Source organism: Anastrepha obliqua, chromosome 6 (genome assembly GCF_027943255.1).
Source record: "Anastrepha obliqua isolate idAnaObli1 chromosome 6, idAnaObli1_1.0, whole genome shotgun sequence".
In the NCBI taxonomy this organism is placed as follows: domain Eukaryota; kingdom Metazoa; phylum Arthropoda; class Insecta; order Diptera; family Tephritidae; genus Anastrepha; species Anastrepha obliqua.
This window is the reverse complement of record NC_072897.1, coordinates 79277061-79296393: the sequence shown is the minus strand read 5'-3', so window position 1 is coordinate 79296393 and position 19333 is coordinate 79277061. Positions and strand designations below refer to the sequence as shown.

Below are 19333 nucleotides of genomic sequence, written 5' to 3'. Positions count from 1 at the left end.
TTCATATCCGCCGTATTTTATTTATTTATTTTTTATTTTTTTAAGGCTTAAATAGCAATAGAATTGTTAAATAAACAAAAAGATAACGCATCGCTAGCAATGGAGGCTTTCAGCTGGCTGGTGAAGAATTTCTGGTTTATATACATCGCAGAAGAGCGGAGTTCCTCAGAAATTTATAGATTTTGGAAATGTTGGAATCGGAAGGGTTAATTAGTAGCGATAGTGCATTATGCCCGTCAAAATTCTGATGACTTTGTGTATCTAGTCCAGGGCAAACGGCTAATAAGTGCAAGATACTGACTGGAGTATTACAAAATTTACATATGCTTGGTTACCTTCCTTGTAGTAGATATGCATTAGTGATTACACTGTGACTAATGCGTTGGCGAGTGTATGGCGTAGTATAGTTAGATGGGAGGGATGATAGATAAGTTGGTTCAGTACGATTAGGATTAATCCTGGAGTAGTGATGGCTATAGTGAAACCAGTCAGCTACTAGTTTGGTTTGCCTATGCTGCTCTGGTTTGGTTGGTTGGTTAGAGTGGTGATTCAGCCAGAATCCAACTAGCGCTTCCGCACCATTTTGTTGCCACATCCTCGTTACCAAATTGTTTAACAGTTATTTGCAGCAGGACTATATCCAGTCTGTGCGGTTTAGGAACCTTATTAGGTTGTTGACGTCTAAGCCAGACAGTTGCTCGAGACTCTCGAACAGCGGTTTGCCCAGAGTTAACATTCTGTCCCTCCATAGGGCAGGGCATTCACAGAGGAAATGGAAGATTGTTTCTTTTTTCTCCGGTTGTTTACAACTGTGACAGTATGTGTTGTGAGGGATGCCCATTTTGGCGGCTTGTTCTCCGATAGACCAGAAGCCAGTTATGACTGCCGTAAGTCTACAGGTGTCCCCTCGTTTCATGTTTATTAATGTCGACGATTGCTTGAGGTTGTAGGTTGGCCATAACGTTCTGCTGATTTTGCATTTCGACTGGTCTCTCCATCTACAATCTGCAATTCGAAGGTATTTTAGGGAAATTGCGTTTTTGACCGCACCTAGTGGAGTGAATACTGGTACTGCAAGAGCGCTATTCATGGCAGATCCCCCTCTTGCCAGTTCATCAGCTTTTTCGTTGCCTTCTATGTTCCGGTGTCCCGGCACCCAAATTAAGGTTACTCTATGGTTTTCACTCAAGTTGGTGAGGCTATTCCTACTTTGCTCCACCACTTTAGAGGTTGTTATAGTCGCGTCCAGCGCCTGGATTTCGGCTTGGCTATCCGAAAGAATAGCGATATTGCCCTTAAAAGAGAAATCTGCGATTAGTAACCTACATGCTTCCCCACTTGCTAGTACTTCCGCTTGGAAGACGCTGCTGGTGTTAGGGAGACGCACAGATTTTTCAATTCCAAGTCTATGAGAATATATACCAGCTCCAACACCACAATCCATTTTACTGCCATCTGTATAGACTGTGGTATCGAAGTTGTTTAGAGAGAATCCCTTATTCCTTATTCCTTATTTTTTAGATGGAAAGAGTGTGGCAAAATTCCTATTGAACGTTACCATCGGGACGATGTAGTCAGTCCTCACCGAGGTTAACTGAGTTTGTCGCGATAATAGACTAGCGTGACCATAAGTTTTTCCTTTCCAGCGACCCGCTTCATTTAACCTAAATGCACTCATGGTTGCCGTCTTCTTTATATGTAGGTCTATTGGAATAACGTGTGTCAGTGCATTGAGAGCCTCTCTAGGACATGATCTGATTGCACCGACCGTTATTGCACAGGCTGATATTTGTATTCTGCCGAGTAATTTGGTATTGTACTCTCTCCCTAGAGCTTTCCACCAAACTACCGAACCATACGATAAAATGGGTCGTATAACCGCCTTTTACAGCCATAATGTATGCTTAGGTTGAAGACCCCATCTTCTTCCAAGCATACGCTTACAGGCATATAAAGCAATTTCTGCTTTCCTTACCCGTTCTTCGACGTTTAACTTCCAGCTAAGTTTGGAGTCCAAAATTACCCCTAAGTACTTTGCGCTGGTTGATAAAGACAGAGTTTGTCCGTTGATGTTTGGTAGGGTAAAAGTTGGTACCTTATATCTGGTGGTAAAAAGCATAAGTTCTGTTTTACGCGGGTTTAAACTTAGCCCACATCCTGTGGCCCAAGAGTTAAGCTCGCCTAACGCCCTTTGGATGATCCCACTGATCGTATTTGGACACAGTCCTGACACCATTAACACCACATCATCAGCGTACGCCACCACTTTTACCCCACCTCCGTCAAGTTTTATTAAGATTTTGCTAATCACACATAGCCAAAGAAATGGAGATAATACTCCCCCTTGTGGAGTGCCTCCGTGGACCTTCTTGGTTATGTTGATATTACCCATATTAGCTTTGATGATCCTGGTTTATAGCATGGAGATGATCCAGTTACTGATGCAACTGTCCACTTCCAGGTCTATCAACGCCCGTTGGATGGCATCTGTGCTAACATTGTTAAAGGCGCCTTCGATATCCAAGAATGCCGCCATGGTATAATGTTTGCTCTCTAGAGAGCCCTCTATTGTTCCGATTACCTCGTGAAGCGCTGTCTCCGTAGATTTGCCTTTAAGGTATGCGTGTTGTGCAGTTGATAAACCCGAGCTCTCCAAAGAGCTTCTGAGGTGCGTATCCAAAAGTCTTTCAAAAGTTTTTAACAGGAAAGACGAAAGACTGATTGGCCTGAAGTCCTTCGCTGATTCATGTCCTCTTCTACCTACTTTTGGTATGAAGACGACCTTGACTAGTTTCCAGCTATCTGGAATATGGCCTAAGTTTAAACACGCTTTAAAAATTTCCTCTAACCATGGTAGGATACAGTCCAAGGTTTCCTGTAACATCTTTGGAATGATCCCATCTGGGCCCGGAGATTTAAAGGGTGAGAAAGATTTAATTGCCCATGCAACTTTTTCTTTGGTAATAATTTCATTTGCAAGATGCTGTGGATTATATTGGCTCCGCCTAATGTTTCCCCTCTCACTTTCGTAAGCGCTGCATCCCGGAAAATGCGTGTTTATCAGAAGCTCTAGCGATTCTTCTGCTGTAGCAGTCCAAGTTCCATCGGGTTTCTTGACCCAAGAAGCCATTGAGTGGTCTTTGGAAAGAACACGGCTGAGCCTAGGAGAATCCCTGGTGGATTCGATTGACGAACAAAATTCCCTCCAGCTCTCTTTTTTGGCGGCCCTGATTGCCTTCTTGTACTGTCTCCGACTTTCTCTGTACAATTCCCAATTTCCCGTCGAGTAGCTGAGGTTAAACGTTGATCTGGATTTTTCCCTTAGTTTTAAGAGCTCACTACTCCACCAAGGAGGGTGAGTTTTTTTGCTAAATTTTATGGGGCAGGACGTTTTGTAGGCCCTACTAAATGCCTTTTCCAGTGTTATGACCCTGCTCTCAAGGTTTTCCGTGAGAGTGATTTGAGGGATAGGAGTCTCTCCTATCCTCTTGTTTACTATATTTTTGAACCTCTTCCAGTTGGTTCTTAAAGGATTTCGATACGGTAGGGGTGGATCTACCTTAAGATCCAAATCGTATAGAATCCAACTATGATCAGAAAAGGACCTTTTATTGGATACCCTCCAATTATCTACCCTTACTGAGCTATTTTCAGACAGTAGAGTAACATCAATCACTTCCTCCCATCCTCTGAAGTACTCCGTACTAGGAAAGGTGAAAGTGGGAGTGTTACCCCTGTTACATACCGATAAGTTAGTATTAATAATAAAATTATATAAAGACTCACCTCGGTCGTTTGTCTCGGAGCTTCCCCACAACGCATGCCTTGCGTTGGCATCGCATCCGAGCAGCAGGTTCTTGTTTCTGGCTTCATGCACAAGCCGACGAGCCTCCTCGGGTGGTGCTGGCCGATCATGTGCCATGTAGATGGAAGCCAATATGATGCCGACACCGTCAGCGGCTTCTACCTCCACAGCCGTCACATCCTGTGAACAATATGATGGGATTAAAAATATATTCAAATGTTTCTTAGCTACAATACAAGATCTAGGGTTACCTTCAGTCCGTTTGTAGAAAAGGTTGTGGTTGTTCCCGGTAAACCCCTTCACCTCGGTGCTCCGCACCCAGGGTTTCTGGATTAAAGCGATATCGGCGTCCTCCTCCGCCAGGAGAACGGTTAGGTTGTCCGTTGCAGTCCGCGAGTGCTGCAGGTTTATTTGGACAACCTTGAGACCCATGCTGCTGGTCGCTTTACAATTTGACGGCTTCGTCAAGCTGCACTTCCGGGTGCTGCTCATTAGCGCTATCGCTCCTCCGATATTTGGAGAAGGAAGGACACACTGTTCTTTTGCGGAGCCTCCGCTTTGATGATACTCCAATCATCCATCGGAACAGTGCGGTTGTGTGCCTGCAGGTATGGAATAAGCTGCTTAGCTTCAAATTCCATGTTTGGAATCCAGATGCGGGCCCTCGGCCGTCGAGGGATTTCGCTGGCCGGGATTAGTTTGAGCCTCAAACCTTCCCAGTCGCTCTGGATTTTGCCCACAACTGTTTGCAGGAAGTTAAGGGAGAGTTGATCGTCGCACTTGATCACCCTGTATCCGCGGACCACCTCCATTGAATCAAATCCTGGCACATGACCCTCCGGGTTTGCTATGACGTGATCGACGACAATGCGGGACAGCCGTGCCTCGATTTCGGACCACTTATCCGATGCAGGTTTACCGCGGTTAGTTAATTCGTCAACCAACGCTATTTGCAGGTGATCCCGTGCCACCTCATTAAATGAGCGTTTGGTTGGTTTTGGTATTGAAGCTGTGTGAACCGACACTTTTGGCTTCTTCGTTGGTTTGTCACTTTCGTCCTGCGAACGATTGCGTTTCACGGCTTCTGCCTTCTGGGTGGCCTGGAACGCCAGGTACTCATCGACCACCTTTTGGCACCTTGCCTTATCGACCGCGTCCTTTGGATGAGCTTTCCCTTCAGCCTCATTTTTTCTTATTCTTCCGAGAATAGTCAGAGACCTCTGGTAGAGCTTGTACCTGGACGGGCCTTTTTTAGCGTTTTGGCGCTTTTGCCCCTTGGCATCAGCGGATGTGGATGGTTGATTAGTGGTTGATGGCGTGCTGTGGCCCACAGCTTTGCCATCAACCGTCTCTTGGCTGGAGGCCAAGAGTTCGTCCTCTGAGGCAGTTCCTAACTTCCTCAGTTCGTTGGTGTCGGTCCGAGTTGTCCATTTGTCCAACTGTTGTGTCAATGGGTGCGTCCGTTTATCCGTTCCTTTTGGGTCTGTGTCCGTCCGTTTGTCCGTCTTCTTTGTAACCTTATCCGAAATTTTTTGTTTATTTTGTTCGTTCATTCTGTTTCGTACGGTCACCTGCCCTTCCAGAGGGCTGCACATGTCGCCATGTGCGGTGAATAATGAGGATTTAGGGGAAATAAACGGTCCGCCATGGCAGCGCCCCATACCATGGTAAGGCCACCGTTACAACCTGAGGCGGCCTGGTGTCAGGAGGGCTCCGTTAAAAGACAGCCTAATTTTAGCCCCCGGCTGCCAAACCCACCCAATAGGCACGGGTGGTGTTACACCTTGGGTTGAGGGAGTTTTTTTTAACGAAGTTTACGTCTTCGACCTGTGTGGTTCGCGGGAGACCTACTCTCCTACCTTCCATATCTGGGAGGCGTTCCCCTATCCACCACCTGGGGACGCGCCCTATAGGGATAACAGGTTCCCCCAAGGGATGCTGCTCTATAAGCGGATAAACATAATTTTTTACAAATAAGATTTGATGTGATAATAGGAGTAATGCTCATATCCTTGGCAGTAGTATCAGCGATTGTATTGCCGTTGATGCATGAATGAACTGGTAACCACATAATTCCGATTTTATGAGGGTGGTTCCAATAATGTGATTGGAGTTATTATAGTTTTTTATGGCCTGAAAACAGGATATGCTGTCTGTGCATATGATGTATTATATTTTCCCTTGGATTTTGACGAATACGTAGAGAACTGCTGTTGCTTCAGCGGTGAAAATTGAGCAAAACGGTAGTAGTAGTCCATATGATATAGGCTCTCCATTATCTTTCACGAGAGCAAAGGAAGTGTAATACCCTTTGGAACCAATGCCAACTAGAGCCTTTAAGATGAGATGAAGTTTCTAAAAAATCTGCGCAATACTTTGCCGATGTTATTCGATTTTTGCATGTAACTTAAGTCGTGTATAAAAGATGGTTTTTTCAACACTCATGGCGGGGAAGGCCATGTCTCGTCGATAATAAGCCTAAGGGCAGTCCATTGTCGTTTGCAAAAGAGGCGCATTTGTAAATTGAAGAATATATCCTAGGAGTCCGTGTACACACAGTTGGCGAGTGACAGAATTTTTGTAGACAAGCATTAGAAGTGAGAGCAAGCTTAAGATAATGTTTGCTTATTTTGTCCTCCACACATTGTCCATTAGTGATGGTAGACCTGATTCTGGCATGATGCTTTTTATTAGCGATGTAGGAAATGCACGTAAAAATCGTCGGAGAGCAGTATGGTAAAAAGACGCATGCGGTTATTTTTAGCATGTTGGCCATATATTTCTACCCCCTAGTTAATAGAGGATAAAATGAGCGCCTTAGTAACGTTAACCAGCAATTCAGAGTTGATAAGCGAGCGTTTGCAAGATAAATATTTGACAACGTTTAACTTAAGGAATAGTTTATCTCTAACGTATTTACATTGATGTTTAAAGGAATACTTAGAATCTAATACCTAGAAACTTAATATGTATATTGTTAAATATAAACACAGGTATATTACAGTTTTGTTTGTAGTAGATAAATATGTAGTAGATTAGTTTTATTGAGAGAGATTGAAATGCCTGAAAAAACAAACTATGAGGAAATGCTGGAGAGGACCTCTGTGAAGGTGCCATTACGACATTTAGGTTGGGAATTTAAGAAAATAGAAGCACATCATTCGCATACATTTGGGGTGGATATTTTAGGGAAATGGAAAAAAATTGTATCATCAAAAGCTAATCAAAATCTATAGTGAAGAGGATAACGGATAAAGGTGAACCTTGCGGGGTACTATTGTCTAGGGGAAACATAGGGGATCGGAGGACCGGATATTGGAAATAAGAACACTAAGCTTACGAGAGGATAGGAAAGATTTAATAAAGTTCTAGATTCTTTGTCCAACCTTCCACTTGTCGCACTGCCTTAAAACGTCCTGTATTGTATACCTATCCGATCAAAAGCCTTAACAAAATCTAGAGCTTTGGAAACGAAGTGATCAAGATATAAGAGTACATCAACCGCACCATTTCCTTTCTTGAAGGCAACTTGTTTGTGGTGGATGAGCTTATTTGCCTCCACATACCATGATAGTCTAGTAGCAATGATGTTTTCCATTAATTTCCCTAAGCAGAAGAAGAGATATAGGCCGGTAGCTGCTTACTTCGCATTGTGGTTTGCCAGGCTTTAGGATAGGGACGACGGAACTAATATTCCAAAGAATGGGATAATTACCGGTTGAGAAAATATTGTTGTAATGGTTGAGGAGGTGAACTAAAAGAGATAAAGGAAGATGTTTTATAATGGGATAGGTTATTTTATCAAATCCAGGAGTTCTACCTTTAACAGCTAAGAGAGCGAAATGGAGTTCTTGTAGAGATAAATCAGCATCCAACTGCTTAGAAGAAGAAGATAATCTTGAAGGAAAGATTGGATTGGAGTTGGGAAAGCTTGCAAGCGGAAAATTCGGGGGAACGTTGGAATCAGAAGAGGCATTAGAGAAGTGGACGACTAACTCTAAGGCTATATCATGGGGAAGTAGTAGAAGAGTGGGACGAAAAACCAGTAAGCTTTTTTATGTCAGCTCATATCCTTCTTGTGTCTGATGAAGAAGAAATACTGCTGGTAAATTTTTTGGAAACAGCGGATTTCAGACTTTTTGGCACGGCGCTTGAAAAGTGCATTGCATTTTTTGTACAAGATAAGATTTGATTGCGTCCGACTGCCCTTGAAATCGTGCCAGGCGTTCTGCTTCCTAGTTAGAATAGGCTTGATCGGCTTTGTTGTAGAAAGGCGGATGGATTGATTTCCTGAGGAACGGATGATTTTTTGGATGTTAGAAGTTTCTTGGTTGATGTTAGATTAAAAAGGGAAAGAACAAGATAGAGTTTCGCAATCAGCCTCAAATTCGGACCGGTCCACTCGGTCAGTTTTGAAGTAGATTCTGGGTTTGAAAAGAGTTTGGAGGCGGGATAAATCAATTTTGGAGAGGATAGGGAAATTATCACTACCATGAAGATTGTCAATGCAGACCCATGATTCTTGCAAAAGAGGGATTCAGAACAAAGGGTAAGGTCAATATGTGTAAAGGATGAATGAGTGGAAAATTGGGTGGGAGATCCGTCATTAAGATAACGACGTTAGGAACTAGGATGGAATCTTCAATTGTTCGACCTTTTGAGTTGGAGGAAAAGGACCCCCAGAGAGGGCTCAAAGCATTAAAATCACCGGCTACAATAAAGGGGTGGGTAGAGGAAGGAATTATGTTGTTGAAATCTGTTGCGCAAATCAATTGATTAGGGGGGAATAACCGCACACTATTGTAATTTTGTTAGAAGTTTGTAGTTCAATGGCTAGAGAAGCAATATTGGATTGGTATAAAGAGGATAGTTTTTTGATTAAAATTTCCAAGTCAATAAAATTATCATACTAAAGTAGCCATTCATATTCCATTGCAGAATAGATAGCATATTGAGACTATAAAAGAAAAGATGAGTAAATGAATATAGGTCTTAAAATTAAGGAGGGAGGATAGGTATTTCAGGTTCTGACAAAAGTGGAGAAAGGGAAGATATACCCATACCTGAAGGAGGATTGGAGGGGAATAAACCAATAAAAGAGAAAGGGGAGGGGCGAAAGGAGAGTCAGGGGGAGATTGAATAGTAAGAGGATACAGTTTATTTGGCGTAACTATTTTATTTTGAGATATACTTGTAGTTTCTTTAATATTATTATTTCAAGCTTTTCGTATACTAGCAAAAGAACTTGGGTTCGGAGTAGGAGGAATTTGATCATTATATTTTTTGATCGCGTCACGCATACTGAATTTATTTATGGTTTTAAATGTAAGTATTTCTTTGGTTTGTTAAAATTTAGGACATATATTTGAGGAAGAAGGATTATCTGATCGGCAGTTAGCGCACATAACTCTAGTGCATTCGAGAGGGCGGGGGGAGGTTGCACGTGGAATTTGTCAGCGATTTTCTTATTTTTAACAAGTAACAGCAGAAAAATGTCGCGAAGCTCAGTAATACTGTTGACTTCTTTGCTTATTGCTTGTATGCCTTTTTAGACAGCAAAAGAGGATAAAGTTGTCAGCGGCTTCTTTTCATCCAGGGCTCTGATAACCAAGAACCGGGGGTCATCCGTTTTGGTGATTGGAAGTTCAGGAAATATATTCAATGCAGAATTTTCAAGTTTTTTGCGTTTGGCTTTAAGTTACGGAGATAACAGGGCAAACCTATTGTTTCCAAATTTAGTGTCCCCAGGGGCCATAGTAAAAAATCAGATTTATAGCAAGCCCTAGCCATAGAAAAAAAGGCCACCCGCACTATGTGCGCATTTGAAGTGAAACTCTTTAATTTCTGGAATAAATTTAAATATTTTAATCAGGATTGAACTTGTCATGTATGAGAAAAGCACAGAAGCAATAGAGACATCCACCGAACAAGTTGTCCCTCGGATCCCGACATTTACACACACGTTACATACATATATATATAACAGTAATATAGTTTCACTTAATAAAGCCAATAAATTCAATACATAACACTGGCGACGAGGATGGGATATGTACAATAATACATAATAATAAAAACAACATACACATATACTATATATATGTACGTATTGCGCGTAGGCCACTCGAAAAGTGAAACAAAGCATAACGACAAAACCTACCGGCGCACAACAACAAGGACATTGAATGTGCAGGAACCGTTTGCAAATACAAAAATGCACTGACATTCACACAACCTTGTGTTAAGTCGCCTTATTCGCAAAGAATATTTTGAGGTCATAAAAATTGGATCAGACAACAAAAAGTCGCAAGTCAGCTCTCGTTGAGAGCACATGGATCGTAACGGCAAGCAAATAAAAAGTAGCGGTGATTCGCATTCCTCAACTGATAGCAGCACATTCACTGTGAAGACGGAACGAGTTATTTTGCAAGAAGTCAAACGAGTCAACATGGCTGGAGTTGGGAACTTGGAACCATTTGATTTAAATCATCCAAATAAATGGTCAACGTATATGGCGCGTTTCGATTTGTTCCTTCTGGCCAATGATATACAAGAGGAAGGTCGTCAAAAGGCAGCATTCCTCACATTGGCCGGAGCGCCACTCTACGACCTCTTGGCATCATTGGCGTCACCAAAGCAGGTTAGTAATCTGAATCTTCCCGATATAAAAACGATTCTAACCAACCATTTTTCACCACGTCCATCCGAAATTGCGGCCTATTATCATTTTCACAAACGTGATCAATATCCGGACGAGTCTGTCAGTAATTACATCGCAGCATTGCGCACATTGGCAGTGGACTGCAACTTCGGTACGGCGCTCGACCGCATGCTTCGCGACCGTTTTGTGTGTGGCATGAAGGACGAAGGACTGCAGAAAAGCTTACTGGCAGAAAAGGATCTAACAGTGCAAAAGGTTATCGAACGTGCACTTTCGAATGAGGCGGCAGCCATCAGTGCTATGGCTATGAGGCACCCCAGCGAACCAGTTAATGTTGTCAACGACAATCGTTTTCGTACACGAACAAAAAACGCCGTCAACAGAAACCAGCAGCTGTCATGCAATGGTTGTGGTGGATCACACCCTCGTAAGCAGTGTCCATATCGTGAATCACTTTGCAACGCATGCGGAGTCAAGGGGCATCTGCAGCGAGCCTGCCGCAGCGCGTCAAATGTCAATTCACACAGAGCGTCTTCATCCAACTCAACAAATGCTCGTTCAGGTTCAATGCGGAAAAAATCATCTCGTCGAGAGAATGTCAATCAGATCACGCCCTTGGTCAATCAGAAGAAGTCGATCTCAGTTACGATTAATGGCAGCACATGTATTTTTGAAGTGGATTCTGGGTCGCCTGTGACCATCATGACGGAATCTACGTTCAATAGCGTCTGGTCCAACAGAAGGCCAAATCTTTCCAAGTGTGATTTGGATCTTAGCAATTACCAACGCAACCACATCCCAGTCAAGGGGATCATCGATGTGTCAATTTATTACAACCACCGTAAAATTGACAACTTGCCGCTAATCATCGCAAACAGTGGTGGCTCTAATCTTGTTGGTTGTAACTGGTTCGATGCACTGGGCATACGTATAGAAGGAGTTTTTGCCGTCAACAGTGGTCTCAGCATCAAAGCCATTCTGAAGAAATACGATCATTTATTCTCAACAGATCTTGGTCGCTACACAGGACCACCAGTGTCTTTACAAATCGATTCGGCGGTGCCGCCCGTGAGACTGCCTCCACGCCGTATACCCTTCGCCATTAAGGGGCCCGTGGAAGAAGAACTCGATCGCTTATTTTGTCAAGGTATTTTGGAGCCTGTGGAATACTCCGATTGGGCAACGCCAATAGTGCCCGTGGTAAAAAAGGATGGTTCCATCCGTATATGCGGTGACTACAAATCGACGCTGAATAAGGCAATTAAGCCACACTGTCATCAAATTCCAGCCGTTAGCACGCTTTTGGCTTCGATTGAAGGTGGATCGATTTACGCAAAAATTGATTTGGCACAGGCATACCAACAGCTCGTGGTTGATGAGCGTTCGTCACTCCTGCAAACCGTGTCAACGCATAAAGGCGCATTCAAGGTAACCAGGCTGCAGTTTGGCATCTCATCAGCACTCGGTATATTCCAAAGCTGCATCGAAAACGTTTTGCAAAACATTCCTGGCGTCTTGCCGTACTTTGATGACTTCGTGGTCATGGGTAAATCGGAAGATGGGCTCGCAAATAGACTGGAACAAATATTTGTACGTTTCGACAAGGCCGGACTACGTTTGCGCAAGGACAAGTGCCAATTCAGTGTGCCATCTATCGAATTTTTGGGGTTTAAACTGGACAATCTCGGTATACGACCCTCACATGACAAGATCAAGGCCATTCATGAAGCACCATCGCCAAAGGACAAGAAGCAACTCCAAGCGTTTCTGGGCTTACTCAACTTTTATCACGCCTTTTTACCCAACAAAGCAACAATCGCTGAGCCGCTTCACCGCTTGCTCGACAAAAGTGCTCGATGGTCTTGGAAAGAGCAACACGAAACAGCTTTCGATACGCTTAAAAGGCTGATCGCATCAGAGAATGTGCTTATCCATTACAATGAGAACTTGCCGTTAGTGCTCACTTGTGACGCATCGCCGTACGGACTCGGAGCAGTTCTCAGCCACAGGTTAGCAGACGGGTCGGAGAAACCCATTGCATTCTACTCAAGGACGCTGTCGAAGGCAGAACGAAATTACGCACAGATAGATAGGGAAGCAGTCGCCCTCGTCTCTGGAGTGAAAAAATTCCACAACTACTTATATGGCAGATTTTTTACGCTTGTCACCGATCACCGTCCACTCTTGGGAATTTTCACCACATCAAAACCGGTCCCCAACGTAATTTCGAACACAATGCTTCGTCGATCAATTTTTCTCAGCGCGTACAACTTCAATTTGGTACACCGCGCTGGTCTTAGAATGGGCAATGCAGACTTTTTGAGCCGTTGTCCAATGCTGTCTGAAGCAGAGTCTACGACGACCGAAGACATTCTCATGATAGAAATATTCGCAAAACCAGTTGTCAGCGCGCAGCTGATTGCCTCTCAAACTTCTAAGGATCGGGAGCTCTCCAAAGTTTTCAACTGGGTGTTAAGGGGGTGGCCCAGCAAAATCAACCGCTCCGATAAGCTGTACCAATACTTTTGCCGTCGAACTGAACTCAGTGCAAATAGAGGATGTTTAGTTTGGGGAAACCGCGCTGTAATTCCGTCTACTCTTCGAGGGTCTATTTTGAAAACTCTTCATGCACCACATCCTGGCATCGTCAAAATGAAGGCCGTTGCTCGAAGTTATGTTTGGTGGCCGAACATCGATGCGGAAATCGAACTCGTTGTGAAGAGATGCAGTTCATGTCAGCAAAATCGCAACGATCAACCCCAAGCAACAACGCACCACTGGGAATCTGCAAAACGTCCATGGTCCCGCCTGCATGTGGATTTCGCAGGTCCTTTTCGAGGCAAATTATTCTTCATACTCATCGACTCCTACTCTAAGTGGCTTGAAGTGACCGTCGTTAATTCAACTTCGTCAGCGGCCGCTATTAAGGTGTTATGCCAAATATTCGCCACGCATGGGCTACCTGATGAGCTCGTGTCGGACAACGGAACAGCTTTCACATCTGAGGAGCTTAAGAACTTTATGAAGAACAATCTAATTCGACATATCCGTTCTGCGCCGTTTCATCCTTCTACAAACGGGCAGGCGGAGCGAATGGTTCAAAGTAGCAAAAATTATTTGAAGAAAGCAGAGCCTGGCATAAACATCGATCTCAGCCTGGCTAGATATTTGTTCAACCAACACACCACCCCGCAATCAACAACGAACCGCTCGCCTGCAGAGCTACTGTTCAATCGTGAGCTGAAAACTTATTTCGACAAAATTCAACCTCACGAAATAGTTTACGGTAAGGTCACCGACCCTGTCAGTACTAAACCTTTTATTTCAGGCAGTCCAGTATGGGTTCGTAATCATTCGACGGGCCCGACATGGATCGAGGGCCTGGTGGAAAATCAGACTGGGCCTATATCTTATGAGGTTCGGTTGAACGACTCTAGGGTCATCAAACGACATCAGGACCAGCTTCGTAGTCGGGTGGCATCAGAAGATTCCGACTGCGAAATACTTTCAACCGAAGACGTCGAAGCCAGCACAATCCAATCATCTGATGAAGTTGATTCAAGTACTTCTGGTCACGTCGTGGAGACTCAATCGCCAGGGCCATCAACGAATCTACAGCCTGTCGCCTCGTCATCGCCAACACCGGAAGAACCGCGCAGATCGAAGCGCGACCGACAGGCCCCACAATTCTACTCCGCCTCTGGGTGTTAAGGGGTGTCATGTATGAGAAAAGCACAGAAGCAATAGAGACATCCACCGAACAAGTTGTCCCTCGGATCCCGACATTTACACACACGTTACATACATATATATATAACAGTAATATAGTTTCACTTAATAAAGCCAATAAATTCAATACATAACAGAACTGATTTCTTATAAAATTATATACAATAATAGTGGACAATAATATTATTCATTGATTTCTGAAATTTGTAGATTAGTCGGTGCTTCAATAGCCTGTACATTTTGTATTGATGTTGCAACAGCAGCAGTGGATACAATCGGTTTGTGGTAACTGAAATAGGATATAGGAGCATTCCATGGAAAATGGTAAATTTCGACCGCCGAACAAATTGCATTTCCGGATGATTATATTAGTGTTAATGTATTTAAAATATATCAATCTTCATTATAAACATCGACCTTTTACTTGACCTCAGTTTGAAATATCTTTTTTTACAACAAAAACAACTCATAAAAATTTTATTTTCTTCTATCGAAATTTGGTCAAGTTTAAGGGCTTAGTTCTCATTATGTGTGACATGTAGCGTGAAACTGATAATTGGTGTTAAAAGAACAAACTTTTACATTTTGAAACGTAATATTAATAAAAAAGTTTATTTATGAACAACGCAGATATGCTCTTTTAAAAAAATGGTTCGGTGATGTCCCATACGAACGCACTTAACAATTTACAGTTATTTTTGTGGTCATCCGAGTAACTTATTTGTTTCGATTACTTTACATTTAAAGCAAACTACTGGTGCTCTTTTTACTTATAAAGCATTGATTTCAGTTTGCATCGCAAATAAGTTCAATATTCAGTCATTAAATTTTGTCCCGTACGAACACGGCATATAAGTTTTTTTTTAACTAAAAATGGAGAAAATTAGTGAAAATAATAACAACCATAGCGTGTCACGTTATAAAAAATGGAGGGACGAGAAACGAAAAAAAGGTCCAGAAAACAACGAAAAAAGAAGAGTGAAACAGTGGAGGAAAAGAAAAACTGAAGCCATGACCCAGGAAGAAATACAGAAGAGGAAGAAGTACGAAAAAGAAAAAAAGAGAGTCCAAAGAGCCAAAAAGTTGATCCAAACCCAAGACAGGGAGGCCGGTTCAAATATTGTTGGTGATTGCGAATCTGAATGTTTTCCATACAAATGTAAGCAAACGTATGCTAAGGCTGTACAGAAATGTATGCGAAGTCTACCCAGTTCACCCACTAAAAAAAAGGCTGTTGTAGTGGGTGTGGCAAAAAAACTTGGACTTAGTATTGATAACGTTAGGAATAAATCTATAAATGAACCAATTAACGATGACGAAACCACCAAAATGATGAAAGATTTTTACTTTCGTCCAGACATTGTTTATACATGCCCGGGCATGAACGACACAATGGGCTGTTGGACTAACGGTAAAAAACTTACATTACAAAAGCACTACCTCACCTTATTTTTAAAAGAAGATTTTTATATATTTAAGGAAGAGTTTCCGAACATAAAAATAGAGTTTTCTAGATTTTGTGCACTACCACCGAAAAATGTTTTGTTAATCAAAGACACGCCATCAGAACAGTGCAAATGTATGATTCACGAGAATTTTATTCTAAAATTGAAGTGTTTGAAAATAAGCTACAATAGCTCCTACTGGAGCAACATTCTCTGTGATACCGCCCTTGATTCAAGCTGTTGGAGAAATGTGTGCGATACATGTAAAAATGGAAGTAAAATAGTAATACCTTATGACCAGGAAAAATATAATTTATAAGCAATGGAAAAAAGGAGACGATCAACGAGTAAAACTGAAGACAGAAGAAATCAGTTGTGGAGAGTTACACGAAAACCTTATATCCGACTTACCATATGTCATGTATCACATAAATATAAAAAGAGTACAAGCACAAGCATTCCAAAGCGATAAAAATAATGAACATGCAAGAATACTTCAAATTGATTTTGCTATGTATTATTCTTGCGCATATCAAAACGAGGTGCAGTCAGCTTTATGGAGCAGGGAAAGTGTTACTCTTTTTACCGCTGCTTCATTTTTCATGTGATATGCTCTGATACAAAGCAAAAAGATAAAGACAGTATATTCGCCTTCGTGACATATTTGTATGATAACATTTTTGCAGCAGATCATGGCGAATGAATTAAAGAAGTTATACGGAGTGATGGTCCTTCTTCTGAATTCAAAAATCGTTATATGGTCTCGTTATTGGTATATCTCTCTGAAAGATATAGCAAACAATTTGAATGGAAGTATTTTGCCACTTCCCATGGTAAGGGAGTTGTAGACGGAGTCGGTGGCAATATAAACAGACTTGTTAATCAAAAAGCCCGTAGCCAAGGAAGCAATACTGTAATCCAACACGCGAATGATTTCGCAAAAGTTGCTGCCACATTAGTTCCTTCAACATCCATTTTTTATATTTCTGCATCCGAAATAGCTGACAAAATTCGGGATGTTCGTCCCTGGGAATCGTCCAAGCCTATACCCGGAATATCCAAATTTCACGAAATATAATATTAGCAAATGGGCGCGAAGTTACATGTAAAAGCCATGCTCAAGATAACAACAGCATCAAATTTTCCCTTTTGAGAGCGTTAAAATCAAAATTTACGAGCTGTATTTCGTACGCGTCCCGTACGAACACAATTCGTCCCGTAAGAACATTTTCATTTTTACACTATAAGTCATTTAAACTAAATATGTTTTAAATGTTTTTGTTGTGTTAATAAACTCTAATACAATCACAATCAAATGTCATTTTCGTTTTCTTGTTAATATTATTATTTTATTTATTTATTAAAAGAGTAACAATTATAAATAACTATTTCACTTAAAGAGCTAAAGCACTGGCTACTATGGCCTTCGGCTATTAGTATAATAAAAAATGACAGCGTGTCTTATAGCCTTAACTTACATCTAGATACATAATCATAAATCTTATTTAAATTGCATACCGTTGTCTGTTTGAGGAGTTCCGATGGTTTGATGCTTGAGAAAAAGGATGTTCTGATATTTTGTAGGGAAGGACAAGTATCTATCAGATGAAGTGTAGTAAATTCGTTGGAGCCACAAAAAGGGCATGTAGGCTTCGGTGAACCGCTGAGCAGGTGGGCATGTGTCATGAGTGTGTGGCCGATTCTCAGTCGAGTAAAGGTTTTTGCTTGGTGACAGAATGCGGATGGAGGGTAGATATTTTTTTCCCCAAAGGGGTTAAAGTTTTTATAAGGATGTTGATAAATGTTCCATTTAGTTGCTGCATTATCTGCGGCAAGTTCTTTCGCTAGTATCTTTATGTCATTGCAAGTGATATAGTTAAATGTGTGTAGAGGTTCCTTATTCGCCTCTTTCGCTCTCTTGTCAGCTTTTTCGTTACCATTTATCCCAGAGTGCCCAGGAATCCACATAATTTTGATTGCACCTGTGTGTATTGAAATTATATTGCGGATTTTTGTTATCATCGGGGTGTCATTTGTGGGGTTTAAGATAGCTTCGATTGAGGATTTGCTATCGGTGCAAATTAATAGGACTATGAATAAGTTCGTGCGGTTTTTTTTCGAAATTTGAAACTTTATTGACGTAAAATGGTTACAAATTTAATATTCAAAGTATTGTCCATCGCTTACTACTACTTTTTCCCATCTTTCTGGCAATTCACGGATTCCCTTTGTGAAAAATTCGGTCGGTTTTGCCGCAATCCACGAATCGATCCATTTTTTGGCTTCATCGTAATTACGGAAGTGCTGGTCAGCCAGGCCATGTTGCATCGATCGGAAGAGATAGTAATCGGATGGCGCAAGGTCTGGACTATACGGCGGGTGGGGTAGGACATCCCATTTGAGCGTTTCTAAGTATGTTTTGACCACTTGTGCAACATGTGGCCGAGCATTGTCATGTTGCAAAATAACTTTGTCGTGTCTATCGGCGTATTGCGGCCGTTTTTCTCGCAGTGCTCGGCTCAAACGCATCAATTGTCGTCGGTAGACATCCCCCGTAATCGTTTCATTCGGTTTCAGTAGCTCATAATACACAACACCCAGCTGGTCCCACCAGATACACAGCATAACCTTCAGGCCATGAATATTCTGCGCCGACGTCGATGTTGAAGCATGGCCAGGGTATCCATACGTTGCCCGACGTTTTGGATTGTCGTAATGGACCCACTTTTCATCGCCAGTCACAATTCGATGCAAAAAACCCTTTCTTTTGTGCCGTTGAAGCAGTTGTTCGCATGCCATAAAACGGCGTTCAACGTCTCTTGGCTTCAATTCATACGGCACCCAATGGCCTACCTTTCGGATCATTCCCATGGCTTTTAAACGTTTGGAAATGGTTGATTGATCAACTCCCAAAGTTTTTGCAACCTCTTCTTGCGTTTGAGCCGGATCTTGATCGAGCAATTCCTCCAATTCGGTATCCATGAACTTTGGCGGCGCACCCTCGCGTTCTTCGTCTTCCAAGCCAAAATCACCACTTTTAAAGCGTGCAAACCACTTCTGGCACGTTCGCTCAGCTAGAGCATGCTCACCATAAACTTCCACCAAGATACGATGACTTTCGGCTGCTTTTTTCTTCATATTAAAAAATTCCCCGCAAAAACACATTATTTGGCACGAAATTCGACATTTTCAAGTGTGGTAAAAATATTGTTGTTTACGCTTCAAATAAAAAACTTATACTGACGTTTGTGCCTTACGACAGTAGCTCTCCAATGAATGTTTGGAAATGTGGATCGATGGAATAATAATCAAGTTACGCCATCTGTTGTAAAACCGCGCGAACTTATTCATAGTCCTATTAAGTGCTTGCTACATTTCTGGGAGGCAAAGATTACTGCTTCAAATAACGCAGCTGCTTCAGCTGTAAATATTGAAGTGAATCTTGGCAAAATTCCGGCATAGATGGTAACACCTTCTGCGTTTGTCACTGCAAACGATGTGCAGGTGTCGGTTTTTGATCCGTCGGTGAAAATGATCTCCCAATCTTTCTTTAATGGGAAAATGGTTTCGAGAAAAATCTGGTTGTATTCGTTTGTATTAGTGGAATCTTTTAAATGTTTGGATAGATTGTTCAATATCATCGAGTTGGGAACGACCCACGGTGGATGTATTGCAGGTTCTACAAGTACTGGC

The 19333-nt window shown here is 42.1% G+C and overlaps 1 protein-coding gene across 1 annotated transcript; it reads left to right on the top strand.

Moving 5' to 3' along the window:
- Nucleotides 1-10136: 10136 nt before the first annotated feature.
- On the top strand, nucleotides 10137-14177 carry LOC129250803 (uncharacterized protein K02A2.6-like). The gene has a single exon (XM_054890390.1). The coding sequence runs from the start codon at nucleotides 10137-10139 to the stop codon at nucleotides 14175-14177; it is 4041 nt and encodes a 1346-aa protein (XP_054746365.1).
- Nucleotides 14178-19333: the final 5156 nt, after the last annotated feature.

Coding starts and splice junctions, on each gene's coding strand:
- LOC129250803 (XM_054890390.1), top strand. CDS start 10,137: ATGGATCGTAACGGCAAGCAAATAAAAAGTAGCGGTGATTCGCATTCC.